The following is a 20744-nucleotide window of genomic DNA, read 5'->3' on the forward strand; positions in this document are numbered from 1 at the left end:
GCAGCAATGGGAGGGGGGGCTTTGGCAGCACCTATTACACACAGGCAACTGCCTAATATCGTTTCTCCTTAATGCACATGGACAGACACACACACACACACACACACACACAGAGAGAGCAGGGGCCAAAAGTTAAACCACAGCTGACGTAGAGCTGAACCCCCACAATAACCCTTTATATATAAATGTATAATGACTGTACAGGAGGATCTAAATGAAATCTAAGCTTGTTTTTCCCTTTTCATAGATCTTAATCAACAAAGAAGCAACCACAGATTCATTGTTGTTTCATATACAATTTATTTCATTTGATAAAGCCATACACTTAGTGTGAGACCAAACATTCTAGAAGAAATGTACATTTTCCCTCTTTTTTTTAAATCGCAAACTCTTCTTTACAAAACATCAAATCAAAGTTACTCGTTTGGAAAAAAAACAATCCCAGTGATCACTCCTTCCACTAAAGCACCTTCCCAGTCTACAGGGACAGGAGCACTGTAGTTCCTCTGATGGATAATACAGCAGAGAAGTAAAGCCCCTCATGGCCTTGAGACACAGACTATATTTTGAGGCAGTACGGACAGCCAATTTCAGTGTTTCACTAACAACATTTTCCTCCTGCTCCTCGCCGCTCCAGGCTTTATCCAGTGTGTTACCCACATTCACTTTGTCCCATTTGATCCCGTCAGAGTGAAGTATTGTCTTGCGCTTCACATAAGCATCTAAGCAAAGAGATTATCGTCAGGTTACAAAATCTGCAGAAGTAAAATGACCTCTCAAACCTTTCAGACCAAGTCCCAAACTGCGTGAAATGAATCCCACATTCAAGCTCATTAAAACACAGCAACACTCATGTTAGCGGCCCTGCACATACAGTACAGTAGTTTAAGAAACACTGTTTAAGTACTAAGATACATTAGGGAAACCCCTTTTTGAGCAGCTATGAAGAGGATGTGTCATTCATCTGTCTGTACAGCACTTCTGGAGAGCAGTAAAGCAACGGAAAACTGCTTTGAAGAAAAAAGATCTCTTTTTGACAGGACTTTTAAAGTAGAAAAAAGAGATTGAGAACAGAATGGACTTTTTTTTTTCTTTCTTTTCAATGAACCAAACTAGTAAATGACAAACATGTCCTTAACTTTCACAACTAACACACTATCTTTGTATATGGTTGGTTGAAAAAGTTTTAAGAAAATTACTGAACATGCACTCACTTTATTTCTTATTATACAGTCATATATACAGAGTGGATTAGAGGCTTGTAGCGGAGTGGATTGAGGCTTTGTAAATGATTGATGAGCACTGGGCCAGAGCACTGGAATAAGGGAGCTAAGCTGGGACAGGTACAGCGCTGCTCTTCCCAGAAAGTATCTTGGACCAAGATCACATTTCTCCTATTGATTTATAGTCACAAAGCGGATTCAGAGGCACACCAAATCAGATTTTTAATTTAGTGGCACAGATTTTGATCTTTTCACAGCTTTCCAAACAGGTGGGGTCCACACGGAACAACTCGATTGATTTCTCTCAGCCTGAACAGCTGTGAATGGATCGAACCTGCGGCACAAAGGGGCGAACAAAAATCATATTTTCAGTTGCTGCTGCAAATTCATAAGCTCAAAAGCGCTGTGGGGGAAAATACAACCTGTGATGTGCTTTGTTTGAATTGGGCACAAATGTGGGAGAAATCCCACACTGCCACTGCATTTACTCCAACTTAAATGAATAGAGGCCATATCTGTCCTTGATGAGCACTGCTGTTCTGGGACCTTGATGAATTCCTGCTGAAGGAAGCCGCTTGCTTTCTCCCCGCGAGTACACAGAATAACTTGCTGAATTTCGGGTGTGTACAGATTTTGCACCATATTCATGTCCAATATTTGAATACACAAAAAGATGCACTGAAGCTAAGGAATCAGACTGGACAAGGTTCCATTCAGTGTACTTTTAGAATAAATGGAACATTTTCCTTCACAGGGCATAGACCCAGTTACAAAATGTATGACATTATAATTTGTTTCTGAGGGTGCATCAAATGACAGAGTAAGGCAGTGCAAGAAGTATGAGTGTGAAAGCAGGGTTGTGTCATTTACAGTATATAAAGTACAAGAGGAGCATGGGTTAATAGTAAGACAAGAGTCTGTTTTTGTCGGTGCAGAGAACAGAAACAGTGGAGCTGCTTAGATCTACACATCAGCCCCTCTTGCTGAATGTTGTGAGGCCAGGCCTTACAGACAGTGAGCAGCCCGAACCCATGCACAGCAAGAAAAAGCTACATTCCCAGCACAGTTTACAGCACTGTGCTCTGAATAAGCCATACTGTACATTTTTAGAGATTGTGGGTTTGTGCGCAGGCTTGCACTGTGTGGGAAGAATAGCTTTTTATGCTGTGACACGCATCATGTTATGCAATCCTTGTGTAATCTATCACTCAGGTGTAATAAGCCAGCATCTACAGCGTACAGCTTGGCTCGTTGGTGCAGTCATTGTGGCTGTGGTTACTGTCCACGTCCCTCTTCTTCAGCTCCCTGCCCGCCTTGTGCTGCTGACTGCTGCCGCTGTGGCTGTGGCCGTGGTGGGATGGCGACGAAGGCCGCTTCCCGTGCTCCTGGTGGTGCCCGTGATTCTGGTGATGGCCATGAGCGTGCTCTTTGGTGCCACCGTGAGATTCTGTGTCGTCCCCATCAGCGAATGCCACTCCTCCCTTGGTGTCGTCCAGGGACTCGAAGTTGTCGTTGTGGTTGCTGTTGATGACGTCGCTCTCCGGCACCACCTGCAGGTAGGCTCTGACGCGGTGGTGGCGGGCGCCGGCGTCATCGCTGAAGTCGATGACGCGGCACTCGTAGGTGCCTTCGTCAGATGGCTTGACCCGGGATAGGCGGAGTTTGTGGGAGATGTTGCTTCCTACGACCTTCACAACCTAGCAAAGTTAGACAAAATTAAAATAGGAAAGTGAGAAATTATGGTGAGATTGAGGAATAAATCATGCTTAATACAAGCCTGTGTAACCTTCGCTAAACAGTCGGCGCTGTGGCTACAAAACCCCTGAGTGTATTGAATTGAGCAAGTGTTTATTTTATCGGTTACTTTTCATTTGGAAGAGCAGAACTGAGCAGTTTCCTCTTTCAAAAGTTGATGTAGCTAAAACCTTGAAAAGTAAAGAAAGATGTAAAATGTTCTAATTGGCCCGACAAAAGGCAGGTAGAAAGCAGTGGAACGAAATCACCGATGACAAGTAGATTATGTTTTCCTGAAACACAGTTCCGAATATTCATTGGTTTTATTTTTTTCATGGTTATCATACCAGAATCTAACACCACTAACCCTGTACTTCACGAATAAGTGAGTGAGTGTACAGTGCAAATGTGCACTGAAGTACTGCAGGAACATCAGCTGCACTCATACTAACCATTGAATCATCAATTGAATTGCTGTTAAGCCAATGATTCCCCAGAGTCAACTATCACATCAACATTGGTTTAACATTTAAAACGCTGATGACAAGATTAATAAGCAAAACATCAGTGATAAAATCCTCAGAAGGTTTGTTTTTTGCTGACATTGTCTTGTTGTCACTGTACTTTTTCTTTGTTTTTTTCTTTTTTCTTTCTGTCTTTTATTCACAATGTCCTTCAGCCTCTTTTGTGTTTCTCCCCATCTGCCTGTCAGCATATCTTTGCAAGCCTGTCCCTCATAATCTTTGCCCTTCATTGTATATGAAGCTGAAGATGAGCCTTCAAAATGAATGCAGCATCACAGCAGATGCACAATCCTAAAAAAAAAAGGTGCAGACTTTTACTTCGTAACACACACAAACACTCATTGGCACTATCTCACAGATGCTCAGTCAGCCGAGCTGTCTGGCCATGAAGCTGGGTGAGTGGTGCTGTGAGCAAAAAGTTCACTCACTATCTCTGGCATCTACCAGCTACCACAGGCCCACTTGCAGTGACTATGGACATTGTTGGCCATATCAGGGCTCCTTTTGCTGCCTGTCTTCCATGTACAAGATGAAAAACATATTTTAGACATTAGCCATTACAGCAAACCTGGCCATTATTTAGTTTGCTCATAGGTTTTTACTTCATTGTGATTAAATTACATGATTTCATGTTTGTGTTGTGATGGGTTCTAACCTTTGCAAGGCAGCTGGCCTCACAAGATCACACGAAAATCCATCTTGTGGCAAATGTTGCACAAAAGCAAATATTGAATATATGTTGCATGAGCAAATTGTAAAAACCATATAGCACACTGTGCTAAATGTAACCATGATGCTAACAAGTAATTTGTCTATTGATACTGATCCCTTGTTTGTATGTTAAGTATGAAGCTACAGCCTGGAGACAATTAAGCGTAAAGGCTTAGGCCGTAAAGGAGGCAGAGTTTTTCAGCTTTCGACATAGACAAGCTAACTGTTTACCCCTGTTTACCACTTTTCCTTTTTGATATCCTACATGCATGCAAATTCAGTAAAAAAAACAAAAAACAAAGCTATCTCTTAGGTACTTGCCAGTTACACCCACTGAACAATTTTACAGTGATTATCTGTTTAAATACATATAAAAGGTTTATGTGTGCCCATCATAAATTAGGCTTTGCTGTAATAAGGAAAATAGGCTTATATGTAGACAGATATTTGAAGTGATAAAGAACATGAGAGCTGCAGCGTAGATGTGATGCTGAAATTACTTCTGTAGTGCAACCTGGATTCACTCCACAGCCAATCACTACCACTCACACACACTCAGACAAGGGGGCTGTTTAACAAATTCTATTTGTGGCCTTGAAAGTATGAAGAGACTACATCTTGGAGGTAAAAGCTGTGCAGGTTCACAGAGTGGCACTGCTGAGACGATGAGAGTCTGGGTACATCATGAGATGTGACGCACCAGGATATTAATACGACTTTGTTTATCATCCACCTTCCTCTCCGTGACGCCAGTAGAGGTGTGTGCGCCAGAGATAGTCCCTGCATGTGTGTGACTGTTTGTAAGAGCTTAATGTTGTTCTGTAGCAATATTCGTCAGTTTGTGTCTGCATATGTGTGAACACAGACCATGTTTCTCTTTGACTATATGGATGTGGGCCAGCATCCATTATATACAGAAAGCTCATAATGATTTTCCAGCTGTACAGCCTGCAGTGTTCTGCTCCACCCACACAAACACACACACATACATGCACTCAGTCACCCAAACCACAGCTGGTGCTTTATTACAGCGAATCAGCAGCAGCTAGCCTCTTGGGAGGAAGGAGAGAGGCTTCATGTTTTTGTGTGTTTCTGCACACACAAAGAACAATGTTTTGTTACACATCTTTATTGTTGCATATCTAATATTTGTAACTTTACATACTGTTTTATTTACTTCTTCTACATAGTTGCTTTTAAATGCAAAGATAAGCCAGCAGAATTTGTTGCTCATTTGTATAATTGTAAAGTCAGCAGATAGAGAGTTAGTAAGAGGAAAAGGTTGGTGTGAAGGTAATGTGCAGTAGTTCCTACATTCTGCTCACTTCTGCAGTTAATTAGAAGGACTTGGAGGTAGAACATTTTGAGTCACTATATGGTTGTGCTGTCTTCCTCAGTAAGTAGGGACTAAGTCTCTATGGATACCAGAAGTGATATAAAAAGTTACGCTGACTTCCCAGCCTGTCCCCTTCACTGATGATTATTTGGATTTGGTGTTGCAGCCATAAAGATCCTGGGGCATTTATGAGAATATGAAGATGATGCAGTGCAGGACATGCCCCCTTGACGAGGATACTTAACCACCCACCAGCGCCAGCGCTGCCTGCTCTTTGGCTGACACTGTGATTCTACAAACCCATCAAGGATGAAGTGAACGTGTTGATGTGTCGTCTGGAGCGCTTAGTTCGCTGCGCTAAGAGCTGTACCGAGTGAAAATTACATCCTTGTGAGTAATACAGCATAAATACAACATCTGCGGATCATCCGGAACAAGACATTTAAATGTAATCATGAGGGTTTTGTGCCTCATTTCATCATATAACACCAAAGCAAACATAAGGCTTTTCTCAAAGAATGACAGCGGATAGTGGTTAACTCACACTTATCTTTGTAGCATCCTTCGGCATATCCTCCTCAGGAGCCACCTAGAAAAAAACAACAAACATGAGTGACAGGATTTAATATTAATACATTTTAATAATTATGAATAGTTATATTGTAGTTATATACATAAAATGGGAATATATGTACAGTACCTGGACAAACTGGCTTACATACTGTGTTCTTACATGAGTGTAAACTATACATTTTAAGTCCACATTAATCCCTGCAGGTAACATGACACTAGATAACAATGTCCTAGATTAATTGAATTAATAGCTTGTTTATAGCTGTATAATGTGACAAAGATCACTCGTAGTGCTTATAATAAAATACAGCTGCAGATCTATGTATCTCTTTGGCTTATTTTAGTTTACATATGTACATTTAGTGTATGGTTCAGTCTGACTCATCAACCTCTGTATACAGCCATCATCAAACAGTACACAGACAAAGCTACCAAGTGGCTGTTAAACACATTCAAACATCTAGCAGCTGATTTTTCTCTCTTTTCTGAAGATTTAAAATGAGACTTAATATTTGACTTATTTGTCTGATGATAAGAAACCTGACTCAAAATGAATTTTGTTTGTAAAGTTTATTGTGAAATCACAGGAGATACACATATGTTGTATCCCAAACAGACACCTTAATAATGATAATTTGAGTTTCAGAACGTCTTATTTTTGTAATTCTTTCGGTTACGATAACACTGTATTCACCAGAGGTTAAGAAACACAAGTGGTCAGACAATCAATTGTACTTTATTTTGAAAGATAAACTAAATTGAGCCCAACTAAATGTTGATAATATTTGCTCACTGCACAGAAAAATGGTGTGCTCCACAACCATGGTTAATACTTTAGGTCAAAGTTGACCCAGGAAATCCATCTTTACATTTACAACTGAAACGTTTCACTTCCACCTTTATTTTCTCCAGATGTCCAAATAAGGTTGGCTAAACTGAGGGTTAGCAGGATGATGGTCTGACTGCTCATTTTTCAAGTTAAATTTTGAGTATAATAGAATTTGTTGTAATGAAGGCCAAAACTATGAAAAAGTTGTTAAAAATTAGTAGTTAGTAATTGTCCTTTAAGCTTAAGCCTGAAATAGAAGCTCCTGCTTGTGTTCATTTAAAGCTGTTACATCAGAGTTCATTATTTAACAGAAAGCATTCAGAGTTCATGTTATAAACCTACTTCATTGGTTGTCCAAGGCTGTCTGTCTGTCCAGTCAAGATGGTTCCTGATGTACCACCACTGGATCTCCAGTGAATACGAGGGTGTCCCAGCCCCTCTGAAGGAGCAGGCCATCTCCACATCCTGACCTCTCTGAGCAGTCATATCATGAGGCACCTCTGTGAACATAGCTGGACAGACACAGAATGAGACACGGTTTATAAATGGTGTCTAGTCAGTGGCATTCAGTGCAGTTTGAAGACAAAGTGTAAAGATTATAGCCCTACAGTGCTAAAACATTTTTTGAAAGCTGATATAAATATTTTTGGTATCAGCTTGGTTAAAGCTGATCTCCATGGAGGAGATGGTGTTGCTTCAGAGGAATTCTCACTTGAAGATGTAAAAATTGTAGCAGCCCCTTAAAACAAAATAAGATAGGATTCATCGTCATCTAGTAATGAAAACCTGGTAATGGTAAAGGTTTACGATGGTGAAACTGATGAAAATGGGGGAGGTATGTGGGTTAAAGAGAGTGAGGGAGAGGATAAAGCGTGCTAAATTAAAAAGTAAAAAGTCAAATGAAAGTAACGAAAGTAAATAAAAGTAAAATGTCAAAAGCCAAAGACTGTAAAGGGAAAAGAACAACTGTTACAGGAATGCTGTTTTACCCATTTGTTTGCCGTTCACTTTACATTCCAGGTAGTTGAAAAGTTTTTCATTTTGATTATTCACTTTCTTGCTGAGAAGATTGATGCCACTCTTGCATTAGGAGCACGCACTAATACTGAGCAGTTGTATGCATCAGCATTCATAAAGAGCCCTTTTCATGCTAAGTTAATATATTAGGGCTAAACAGGTCTAGAGCAAAATGATCAGTCCACAAGGCTGGGGCTGTAATGCTGAATTACAGGAACAATTAGTACTATTACGTTTCATATTAGGGGTGGTTTGAAAGTGTTATTGATCAATGCAAGAGACATTGCCGTTTCTTTAATTCAGGTTCATTTGCTCAAGGAGGCCCCAGGGACCTTAAAAAAAATGTGCTTACCCTGGCAACTGGTCACTTTTATTTCACACTGCGTTTGGGTGAAAAATAAATCATATTTGTATTTCTTTCACTGCCTTTTAACATTTTTAAAACTGGTTTGCTGGCACATCCAACTGGTAAGGGTAGACCCAGAACATGCTGGAGAGATTACATATCCCCCAAGAAGAGCTGGAAAATGTTGTTGGGGAAAGGGATGTCTTGACTACCTTGCTTAGCGTGCTAGAGTTTAGAGTAGAGTTTTGGACAAACCATGAGACCAATAATGAAGTCACTTTGGCTAACATTGGTGACCCCACATAGCAAACAATAGAGCAGTGTGTAGCACTGCACGCACATTCTGTAATTTGCTACTGGTATCAAAGTGTGAAGTGTTAGATTCAGGTGCAGCAGGGGCTAAATTTAAACTCACACTTTAAACACTTTGGTCTCCACGAAGCAGCACAGTGCCATTAAAACAAAACCCAACAGACCAGCTGTCATCCTCTCAACGCACCAGGGGGAAGTGTGGATATTAGTTTAAAGGAAGGCATAAATCTCCTTTGCGCATGAATATTCAGTAGCATTTATAAAAAGGGAAAGTTAAATCTATTGTTTCATGTTAAACAATAGGTAAAAAAGAGCCACCAGCACATTACATTGTGCTGTATTTTGCTGCAGTGCTTATTGGTCTTTATGTTAGCTTTATAAAAAATACCTTTAGGTCCAGTGTTAGAATGAGATCTTTTTATCTACAGACGCTGCCGGCCGCCTTCTATGAACCGACATGTTTCTACAGTAGCTCAGAACAAAGCAAACACTGGCTCTAGATTCCTGATTTTGAGCGTTTCGTGGGCACCATAGTTTCTCCTTCTGACATAAAAAGGGGAGGGTGAACTTTTAAGATTTGTTGGGGCTGTTAAATTCCAACAAAACAAGAAAAAAAAGAAAGAAAAAAAAGAATCAAATTAAAGAAAAAAATGCAAATTGACAAATTACCAGAGAATAAAGAAACCCAAGAGTGTAAAACAGTGCCAAATACATCAGAATTAGCCATGCCAGGCAGAAATATGTTAATCACAGGCCTTAACCATCAAAAGGTAATTACATGGATTAATGTAGTATTAATTGTTACCATGGTACACAATTTGTCAGTTTTCCATTAGTTGTTACAACTTGTACTGTAAACTCATGTATCATGAAACACGACCCAGGTCACAAGCGATATTTACACACCAGTTGGTTTTCACTTTTATTGACAAGGATCATTTAAATGCTCCATTGAGTTGTGAGACTATCCCTTTAGGGAAGGTAGCTTGGAGGATTCAGCCCTTTAACTGGGACATATCTGGAGTGACAGCTGTGTTTCAGTCTGTCTCAGGCTCAAGCTGGATGTCAGTTATCATTTTGTGGACACTGTTATCCAAATTGTTTTACAGTATCATGAGTGGACTGATTTTTTTTGGATTCTCTAAATTTGTCAGCTTGTAAATAATCAGTGAGCACTGCAGGAACAGAAAATCCTCTAACCTGCAAAACTTGAATTCCATTTTTCTTTTTATATTTTCTGCAACGTAACAGCATTTTTTTTGCCAGACGTTTCTCATCATTCACATAGAACCACAGACTCAAGTGTGACTGTCAAATCAAAAGTGAGTCTGTTCTTTTGTGTCAGCTCAACAGGGCATTATTTAATATGAGAATGCATCTTTTTAGGAATGTGACTGCCATTGCTTTGTTAAAATTTAACGTAATGTACCATTGACTAAACAAATTGCAATATAATGGCACAGTTGACTTCCTGAGTCGTTTGCTGTAAATATGAATTTCTTAAGGATAAAATTTCATTCTTGACTTTAGAAACAATAGTAATCAAAACTAAAGGTCCATTTGCTGATTTTTGTGGAGCTTTTCACCAGATATTAGTCTTGCTCAGCATGTGGTATTCAAACTAGCATTTTCATCAGGATGACACCACTGTCCTACTTACCAAGGTCATCATGCATCAACTCTCCAGAGGAGCAGCAATCTTATCATATTATACATATCATTAAAAAGTTACATAGTATAACAGTGCAATTTCAATTGATTTTAAATAGTTTTAAACAATCATTGAGTGGCCAGGAGAAAATGTTCTGACATCAACTATTACAACAAAATGACACCTCCTCTCTTACTTGTAAACTCTCCACTGACACCTGGACTAAAGTTTCTTTAAAGATCCCCTCCAGACAGGTATTGAGACATATATACAAAACGTCTTCTTGGAACAATAATGTGTGTCTGATATGTTTTTTTCTGCAATAAGTATAATTTTCACATTAGAATCCATTAAAAAGGTTTCTACATCACACTTGTATAAATTGCATGGGTTGACCTCCAACTATTTGTGATGTCACAAATCATGCTTGTAGGCCCCGCCCCTTAAAATCTGATTTTCAATGAGAACAGAGACACTTTCCACTTTCAGCAGATGAATGTGAAAACATCCTTCTAGTGTCAAACTATTATTCTGCACAGTGAAACTGAAACATCCAAAACATCTTTTGAGTAGAGGGAGACTTTAAGGTTAGTACTGTAGGTAGTGATCCACCACACAGCTCTGTGCAACTCTTTGATATAGTGCACAAAGAGATATAGTACAGTAATGATGGATTTACGAAAAGCACCACTGGACATTTTAATAAATTATTAAAACAAATGAAAAGAAAATGTCATGTTGAACCGCTCTCATATAAGGTGGATGACATTTACCAGTATTTGTTTTATCATTAATAATATGAACTGCAATTTCAATTCTGTGACTGTCACAATATTTTCCACTCATCATGTGGGAATTCCCCTTGAAACGAGAAGATGAGATGTGCTCTTGGGAAATCCTGTGTCACAGATGAAGAGTTTTAAACCAAACTGAAATCAGCGCCTTGTGATTTCCTGGTTCCTTAAAGTAAAACCTGCTGTTTAATGTTACTGATGGTTATTTGCCATTTATCTACTTTTCCCACATAGAAGAGTGACACTGTGTGTGTTTTTCATAACTGAGCTATTCAAAAGCAAGTGCAAGTCCTTCTGTAAACTTTCAAATTTCTTAACTTTTGCCAAGTGCCCCTATACTCATAGATTTGTCTGGCTTCTCCAGTCAATAAGAGTGAGTCAAACTTGCACCAGCTAAGTGCCGATTTTCATCTGGCTTCATAGATTAACCTGGACTGAGGCTGCGCTATGGATCTGTCTTGTATTACAAGAGCAGTACAAGCCTCAAGTCATACATCCCTCTTGTACATTGATCAAATCTGCTTGTATTTTTCATTTGTGAAACCCGAAACGCACCAGGTATCGATTTGACATTACACAGCCGGAGCCAGCAACAATGCCCACAGCTCTTCTCTTGTTCATAATATTCAAAGCTGGGACAGGAAAAAAACTGCTGTGTAAGAGATAGAGACTCTCAAAGTTGCTCTCAGCTATGATAATCTATCTTTTCCCACTTAGCTGTGCAGGCAACAACGCAAAATCCATGCACATTTCTGACCTAATGCCTCACACATTTGGTCACCACGGGAAAATGTGATAGTCATCAGCAGTCCATTATAATGTAGGAGAGACAGTTCTCACACTGAACAATTTACAAAATCCACAAAGCAAATGCTAATCTCATCATCTGACATGCTGTCTGTACCTTTAAGTAAAACATATTTTTCTATATTGTAATCATTTCAGCACATGTGATACTTAAAATGCTTTTACTGTAAAACGAAATGTCACAAAAAAAGTCTCAGATTACCATTTGAAATGTAATTATTATCTTCTGCTGCTCTGCAAATCTATATTGCATTGATTCTGGTGTGACAATGACTCAAACATGTGTCTATCTAATGCTGTATCTCTTAGTAATAGTCATCTCTAATGTCCACACTCTCATTGTTGAGGCCATAAAAGGCTGCGATGAGTTGGGTCTGCTCACCCTGAAGCATTATCATTATCTCCAAGATAAACAGTGGAAGGCTCTCAGGCGATTGCTGCAAATCAGTGCTCGAAAGCTACAGTGCGGCAGCCAAGTCAGACTCCGTGTCAACCCATTTGCCCCGGGAGGAAGAGGAGATGGACGGCGAAATGAGAGTGAGAGTGTTCACGAGATCAAGAAACTCTGTATGTGTTTGTGCGATGAGCGAGAAAATATATCATCACCAGAGATTGAATTAATGAGCGGGTCTGTGTTTATGGGAGCGAGGCTCTGTGTGTTTGTGTGAGACTAATATATTGCAAGAATAAAAGGAGGAATTAATATGAGACAGTGTGTGCGATGGAGAGAGAGAGACACAATGTGTGAGGTAGCAGATAGCTGTGGGCGGGTGCTGCAGGGACGCCTCTTATCGTTTATTTCTTTGAGAAATGGAATGTGGTAATTACAGCTGTGATAAAAGAGGAGCAGGAGATGTTTCTTTGTGGTCGAATCTTATTCCAGCCTAAACTTCCACCTTACTCCATCTAATCGCTTATTTACACATACAACATAGAAAGACATCTACCTTTGGGTGACACTTATCTCCAATATGCCAATGTTTCAGAATAATAATTTCAAATAAAAAACACAGGAGTTATGGGGAGTTTTCCCCCCAAAAGTCATGTACTGTACATAATGCACACAACTTTATTTTAATAAGTGGGATGGGAGGAAAATAATTGTGGCAACAGACTGACAAATCAGTGCACTATAGACTGAACATTTTGTCTTGGCAAACAATGATGTAACTAATATCTTTAAAACTCCACTAATCAATATTATTTATAGCAACACTAAATCAAATTATTCTTTGTAATAAAGAAGAGGTCAGTCGTAATGATGAAACCACAGGGAATTGTAAACTTGCAGCCATTTAGAGTTTTTTTTAAAGCCTATTTTAGGTCATTATTTAGATTTTTTTTTTTTTTCTGCGTGCTTGTCAGTTAGATGTGTAAGTAGTATTAAATGTAAATAGAACATTTCAACATTTACTACTAAATTGTCCTGGTTTAAACCACAATTTAAATAAAAATGATAATATTGTACTTGTTTTCATCGCTCACATTTGCGGTTATCATATTCTGTCCCACTCAGTATCAACTGAAAACATAAATAAGGCTGCACATGTCTGAACTCCACACTGACTTTTTTTTTTCATTCGTGTCAATCAATCAATCAATTGTCCTTGTCAAGGCTGTTGCAGCCCTATGAGTCATAAGCAAGTGTCATTGGCTATGGCGTCCATGGTGTTGAAAGGTGCGCGTGGTAGGTATGCTAAGTGCTGAAATAATTGCCCCCCATCCATCCTGATGAAAACTCCTATGGTACGTGCATATATGTGAGAGTGTGTTAAAGTGCCAGACACTTAAGGGTCCTGGTTTGGGGGTTTGAAAATGTCCTCATCCTCCACAAAACCCCACTACACAGCTGTTCACTGCAACAAAGTTAAGAGAAGACATCTTAAAAACATCTTACCTATTTCATGCTGACACAAATCCAGTGTACAACATAACAGTAGTAAACAATATCACATGGACATAATCTGATAGAAAGCATCATAAAATACACCTCTTGTTCATATGTTGTTTGTTCTAATCATGATCACTGATTGGAGGCCATAGAAGACAAGTTGAAAATGAACATATGCTTATACTTCCACTTTATGCATTTGTTGCAAAATAGACGCTGCTAGCTGCATGGTCCGGCAGCCGGCGGCATCAGCCTCTGAATGTCAATGCTGTTCAGTGTGTGAGATGGCTGGTGGTGCATTGGGCTGCATACAGTACTCTCAAGAGCTTTTCAGCTCCCTGAAATGCCTTCATAACAGCTCAGGAAGTGGCTACAGCGTAGTGTGACTCACTAGCTATTATAATGGTAATTAGGCTGATGTACGTGCATCCTCTTTTACACCCTGAGAAAGAGACGGGTATATATTGTTGTTCAATCACACTTCTACTAAATAGAGTTGTAATTTTATTACAACAATTTAGTTAATATTCCCTAATGGATATCTTATATATGTGTGTGTGTTATATATATATATATATATAAATGTAAATATATTTGTAGTTACTGCTTCATTCAAATGATGGTAAAAATCTATTGAGTTTTTATCTATTCTACCTCTGCTAAATGGCTAAAAGGAAAAGTGGCATCAGCTTCTGAATCTCAATGCAGTTCATTGTATGACGCACAGTAGTTACATTATTTGTAGCTATACACTTGAAGCAAACTAAATGGAGCCAGAAAATTGTGTTTTATAAAGCTCAAGAAACAATGCAGGTGGGATCAATGCTGTATGATGATATTGTGGGAATTAATTTCCCTCATGCTCTTCTCCACTGGGAGGTCAGAGGTCAAATCTGCAGCCACATATTTCCACCATGGTTTCTCTAAACACTCCTGTATCATTTATCCTTTAGATTTATAATAAAGTTTCTGAAATCCTTGTTGGAAGTAAATATGAAGGTACACAGCTTGTATCATAAGTGTATGGTCTTATCTGAGATTAGCAGATGGGAACTTTGTGTGCTCTGGAGTTTTCAGCAATACAGGCTTTGATTGGGCATATGTTGTCATAATTTTTAGACTTTTCCCTTGGATACAAAACAGATCCTTGCTGTGTTTGCAGTTGATGCACCAGCAATTCAGGCAGCGTAGACACTGTAAATCACATTCGCAGCTATACAAATCAGTCATATTATAGTATGAATACTAATAGGCCTTTTTCACAGGAGCCATTTTGACATGAAATAGTAGGGTAATCACTAGGGCTGTCCCCTAATAGTCGACTAACCTGTCACATTGTTGCAGAAAAACAAAGCCAACGTTGGACTGCCAGGTCGCTGGACTCTGGCTCTGTAGTATCATTGGTATCACTATTTAATGTCAAAGTTGCTACTGTGAAAAAGGTCTATTATGAGTATATGTCGGCTTTACACACAGACTGGTGGGGTCAGTCATTCTGGAGAAAGAGGTTAAATGCTTAGTTGAGTGATAATTATCTGCCGGTTAATGACTACAGATAATCTGTTTTACAATACACAGTCATTTGTTACAATGTCAGTGTAACAAAAACATAATAATGGAGCTTTAAGGCAATTATAATATGTATATGCTTACAGAATATGTGTGGCATGGTACACAAATGCATCTGTGCTCATGTACCTTTGCATTTATCTCCATAATGTACATTACTGCATTCTATGTGTAAGAAGTGTGCCACACAATTTCTACATGTTTCTGTGCATCCACAAGGACATGCGTACATGCACATGTGGTTATGTGCGTGTATATGTGTATGTGTGGACCTTCACCACCCTTGGCTTTGCCAGCTCCTCCACTTGAGCTCAGTTTCCTGCTGTTTTGGCCCAAATCCCAGCTGCTGGGCTGCCTCCCCGCAGCGCAGGTCAAACACGGTTTTCCCTCTTAATCAAATGAAAAAGGTTAAAAGGAGAACACGGCTTCCTGAGCCAGAGGGTTCAGCCAGAACACCAAGGACGAGTCATTTTTCCCCCTGTAATTCAACACAACAAAGGTGCCACCCCTGCACAAGAAATTATTACCACATCAACACTCAACAATTTCTCTCTCACAAAAACACGATGGGTGCAGAGAGTTCAGAATAACAACGATGCCTTTGTAGTACAAAGCAGTTTGAGATGCTTTAAGTATCTTTTGTTTCCCCACACATGTTTGAGAGAGACATCTGAAGAGCCTCACTTAATCATTCAAGAGACAGCAAACAATATCTGAACAATGTACTGAACCATCCATATAGTAATAAGTAACATTAAAGCATTGACTAAGAAAGGTTTGAGTTAGTGAAATCATTTAAATATTTCCTGAATCTTTCTTAGCATAACATACACCTCTACCCTAATACAGTAGATCTAGAAGCAGCCTTTCTCTGTGCAGGATTCATAGAAATGTATCCGATCTCAACCTCCAGTCTTTCCTCTCCATCACGATCAGGAATAATACAGGCACATAAATCTGCCTTCTCATCCAGCAGGGGCCTTGTTTTGCTCTGTAGGACCACCATCAGTTGTCTGGCTCAGAGCTCCCGATTGGAACAATAATAAGAAATTCAGGACTAGAGCTGGGGCTATTTCTGTCCTCTGTGCTATGCATAAAAAAAACATGCAGCCTGTGAGGTGCTGTAAAATGTCTCCTTTTTTTCATTGGAAGCAGACTGAAACAGATCACCTTCAAGTCAGACATAAATGATCAACATTTCCAACCAGTGGAGATGAGTAATAATGTGGTAAAAAAAATCTCCATCAATAATTGATTGTGGTCGCTTTGATACCACAGTGCAGACTTACACCTACAGCAAAGAAAGATGGCCTATTAACTTATTATTTATTTATCTTTATCTCTTACAGTCAATATGTGTTGTGACTGAATTAATCTTCACTCTCTGTTTTTTGAATTTACTTTACTATATTTTCTGCTGCTGCGACAACTCAAATCCTCATGGGGTTTATTCAAACGTCATCGCATATAAGTGTTTTTATATACAGTGTACATATTGAAAAGGAAAACCCAGAAACATTTGCTAATGCCCATGTAGATACATTGCTCTCGACATGCAAACACTGCCACACTTTAATGGGCCTGTGTATATATATGAACTGCAGACATAAGGCCCTTTAGTCTCATTAAAAGGATGCTTGAAATAGATCAAATGTGTAGGTTATACAATAAATCTTTTAAAGTTATTTTTTTGGCCTTTTTCATGCCTTTATTTGATAGAGACAGCTGAAAATCGACAGGAAAGGGGGGTAGAGAGAGGCAGCAACTCCGTATATGGCTCCAGCTCTACCGACTGAGATAACCAGGCGCCCCGGTTATACACAAATCTTAAGGAAGTAAGAAAAACAATCTGAACATGAGGATACATGAGGACATGTGCCAAGTGAGAGCAAGAACAAGTAAATGAGGATGGACAGTGAGTCAGTGGAGGAGCTGATATTTAGAGAGCTGATATGTTGATGACAGCCAGACGGCAGGCTACAGCATCACCAGTCTGGAAGCGGGGAGACACTCTTGGGACAATAACACACAGCTCCCCGCTTCCTTTACCTGCAGCCACAGTGTCTACTGAGTGTACTAAATATCACCAGCAACTGAACAGAGCTTGAAGTTATGATTATTGATTTTATGCTCTTTTAGCTGGTTTTATGGACTTCAATGCATTGACAATAAAGACATACACAATATCAAAAGGATATTAAAGAGTTTTTATATTAAAAATTGACCAGATGTTTAAGTGATCGCTCATAGTAACAAAACCGTAAAGAATTATCACCCTATGCTGCAGTTTACCTCAACTCCACAGAGCTTTTTAGTCTATTTTACTGTAGATTTTTTTGTTTTATGGCCCCATTGGCGTCCAGATGCAGCAGGCAACAGTTTTGAGCAAAAAAGCTCCAATAAACCCACTGTACACTGTCTGTCTGCTGTTTGATTCTGGGCAAATACAGTTAGTAACAAGCTGGAGAATATAGTAGTGCTAGTATCCAGCTGTTTGAGGGCCAGATATTTCCCTCAGAAGTTGGTGGATATTGTAATTACATACGCCATGTGGCCAGAAACACAACTCCAAACGAATGCTAATGTTGCTCTGCTGGATGTGTAAACAGGCAGTTGTTTGCTAATCTGCTCATCTCAACAACTTGAGTTTTCAGCTTGTTCCGCTGCCCCCAAGTTGCTGAAAGAATTCAATCACGCAGCATTAAATCAAAGGAAAACAACTGTTCAGAAATTCTACTTTTAAGTCACATAAAAGCTTGACTAAGCTGTTCTATTCAACATCCAGTGAGAGCACTGATGAAGTAATTCAAAATATCTGTTTTAATTATTCAACTTCTCATTTGTTTAAAACGGGCATTAGCGAGACAGCAATTGCTCATAATGTGGTGCTACTGAAGCATCATTATGGTATCTTCTGTGGCAATAGAGTAAAGTTAGAAATAGCGTTGGGAATTTTACACATACCGTTACACATACCAGCAAAATACACTGAATTCTAGGAGATCTGTATGATCGTGTCATGAAATACATTTTCATCTGTATGGTAAGAAAAATGTTTATTATAATCAACCAGTTTGACTCGAATTCCCCAACCTGCAGAAAAATCTTATTCAGATAGAAAAAATATGTTTACCCTTCAAGATAAAGATTCATAGAAACATAAAGTCCTATAGAACAATAAATTAGGAATACATCATATTTAGTGTAATGCTGTGTACTTTGTATTGTTGCAGTTATTGATGATGATGACAGTATTGATGATAGTGATGAAATCTTTATAGTATAGATTTGCTTTTAGATAAAGTTTAATTATTTAAACAAACAATCTCAATGAGACTGCATGTTTAAATAAAGCATTAGATGAAATGAATAAAATCTAATGTAATGTAATTCACTGGCCATTCAGCTATCGTCCCATCCCAGTGGCTCATCTTACATCCACCGGATATCAGTTAAAGATGAACTGAACTTATAAAACGATTTACTGTATGCTACCGCTAAATAACCAGATATATTATTTTACTGTTGGCTAAAGCTTTAGCATGTGTATAATTGTGACTACAGGTTACTTCATGTTTTTACTACTTCAGGCCAAGGTGATGTCTTCAAATGTCTTTTTTGTGAAAGTGAATCAAAAATCTAAATATATACTGGTATTTTTCCTCGATAAATGATATGAACCACTGCAGTTGAAAAAATCTATCACACAATGCCCATATAGCCACAAGCTAAACTTTAATCTGAATATAAACTCCACCAAGCTGGAACTCCCAGCTGTTTAGGACACACAGGAATTTCTGACACATTTGACCCTTTCTCTGCAACACCACATCCATCTTCCTACTGTACTGTACTGTCTCTCTTTACTCATTTCCATTCAGACTTGCCAGGCAGCTCCTCAGAAATAATTAGCGACTAACGAGTCTCTCACACGGCCTCATAACAAGCTTCACGCTCCAGTAATGAGGCTCTACACAGTTCCCTGGTAAACAGCTGCCATCAGTTACACAGAGAACCTGCCGGAAGCCTTAAACCCGAACAAACCCAAAGACAAACCAGCCTGAGCAAGCAGAATCCGGCAGATTGTTTTGTGTCTTTGGAAGACGTTTCTGTTTTTTTTTGAAGATTTCACTAATGAGAAACCACAAATGAATTCAATGTAGAACCGCAGTCGGAATTTGCTGTGCCTATTGCCTATTCATAAGTCTACAATACTTCACAACTTTAATCAGCAGTCCAAACAACAGAATGAAATAAAGCATTTCCACAGCATAATAAATGTAAAATAGTTTAGGGGTAGGGGAATTGAGACATGTCATCTGAAAACATTATGAAAAACAAGAACTTTCTGTAAAGAAGTCAGCTTTTCTATCCAAAGCCAACGTCATAGCCTTTCTAACACTTGTGGAAAGGCACTTAATCCTACGTATCCTGGATTTAACATGGTTTTCCAAGTGGTGAAGATAATCTGACAAATTTGAGTGACAAAATTGAAAAGATCGAGGGAACCTTCAATGTAAATATAGACATCTATTCTCATTTTTCAAGGATGAACCTTTTTCTGTGCTGTGATGTTTCTGTTACCCGTCATCTACCAGCATTATTGTCTTGCTGTTTGTGCTTCACCATGGAAACCCCCCAAAATGTGCCCTCAAAAATCTAATCTGTCATAAATCACACCGAGTAAAACAGCATTTCCTCGAAAATCTTTTAAAAGTTACTGAAAAGGACATAGACGCAGTGGTGGTGTGTAATGATTTTTACAAGCCTCGCTGAAAATGCCCTGTGGGGTGTGTACGGTCCGTACGGCAGGAGCTGAGCTAACTAGCCATAAAACAGTGATGGATGATATGAAGGTTTAAACAGCCATGTGTAAATGCCACCGTGTTTATGAGCCGTTGCTTGGTGTTCATGAGGGTTTGTAAAAGGCACGCTGCTTGCATACTGAGTGTCTAACTTAATAAAAGATACCAAGGTTATCAAGAACAAGATCTTTTTACTCATTCATTCAAACTGAAAGCCTCCATTTGTCCAACTTTATGTGACCTCTACTCTTCTTTATTATCCATGAAGCCCATTCAGAAGCAACTTCAAATACGTGTGACAAAAAAATCTTAACTCAATGGTCCACTTACTAGCTTTATATGGAGCTTTAAGCTGTATCGAAAGACAGGAGTCAGTGCCTGGCTGAGAAAGATCAAGCTGCCACAGATATTGTTCCCACATATTGGTCAACAGAAAGACAAACTGATCAATATCACATTATAATGAAAGGTTTATTCTTATAACAAGATGTTTTTCACATTATAATAATATATTACAACATCATTATTATGACATACAAACTGATATCAATATGCCATTTAACTTGTTATGTCACGATATAACAAGATAAATAGTATATTGCCATAATAAGAAAAGTTTCAC

At 38.9% G+C, this 20744-nt stretch overlaps 1 protein-coding gene across 2 annotated transcripts in view; it reads right to left on the reverse strand.

The window, feature by feature from the left end:
• Window positions 1-280: 280 nt before the first annotated feature.
• The window catches only part of LOC127378049 (V-set and transmembrane domain-containing protein 2-like protein), a 49445-nt gene continuing 28981 nt past the window's right edge, over window positions 281-20744 (reverse strand). For both annotated transcript variants that reach the window (XM_051426540.1, XM_051426542.1), the window contains exons 2-4: window positions 7273-7442; window positions 6073-6117; window positions 281-2920 (exon numbers count right to left, since the gene is read on the reverse strand). In XM_051426540.1, coding sequence (XP_051282500.1) covers window positions 2453-2920; window positions 6073-6117; window positions 7273-7442 — 683 coding nt within the window. In that variant the 3' untranslated portion in view covers window positions 281-2452. The remainder of the gene's footprint in view (window positions 2921-6072; window positions 6118-7272; window positions 7443-20744) is intronic.

The sequence above is a fragment of the Dicentrarchus labrax genome, unplaced genomic scaffold, assembly GCF_905237075.1.
Source record: "Dicentrarchus labrax unplaced genomic scaffold, dlabrax2021, whole genome shotgun sequence".
In the NCBI taxonomy this organism is placed as follows: domain Eukaryota; kingdom Metazoa; phylum Chordata; class Actinopteri; family Moronidae; genus Dicentrarchus; species Dicentrarchus labrax.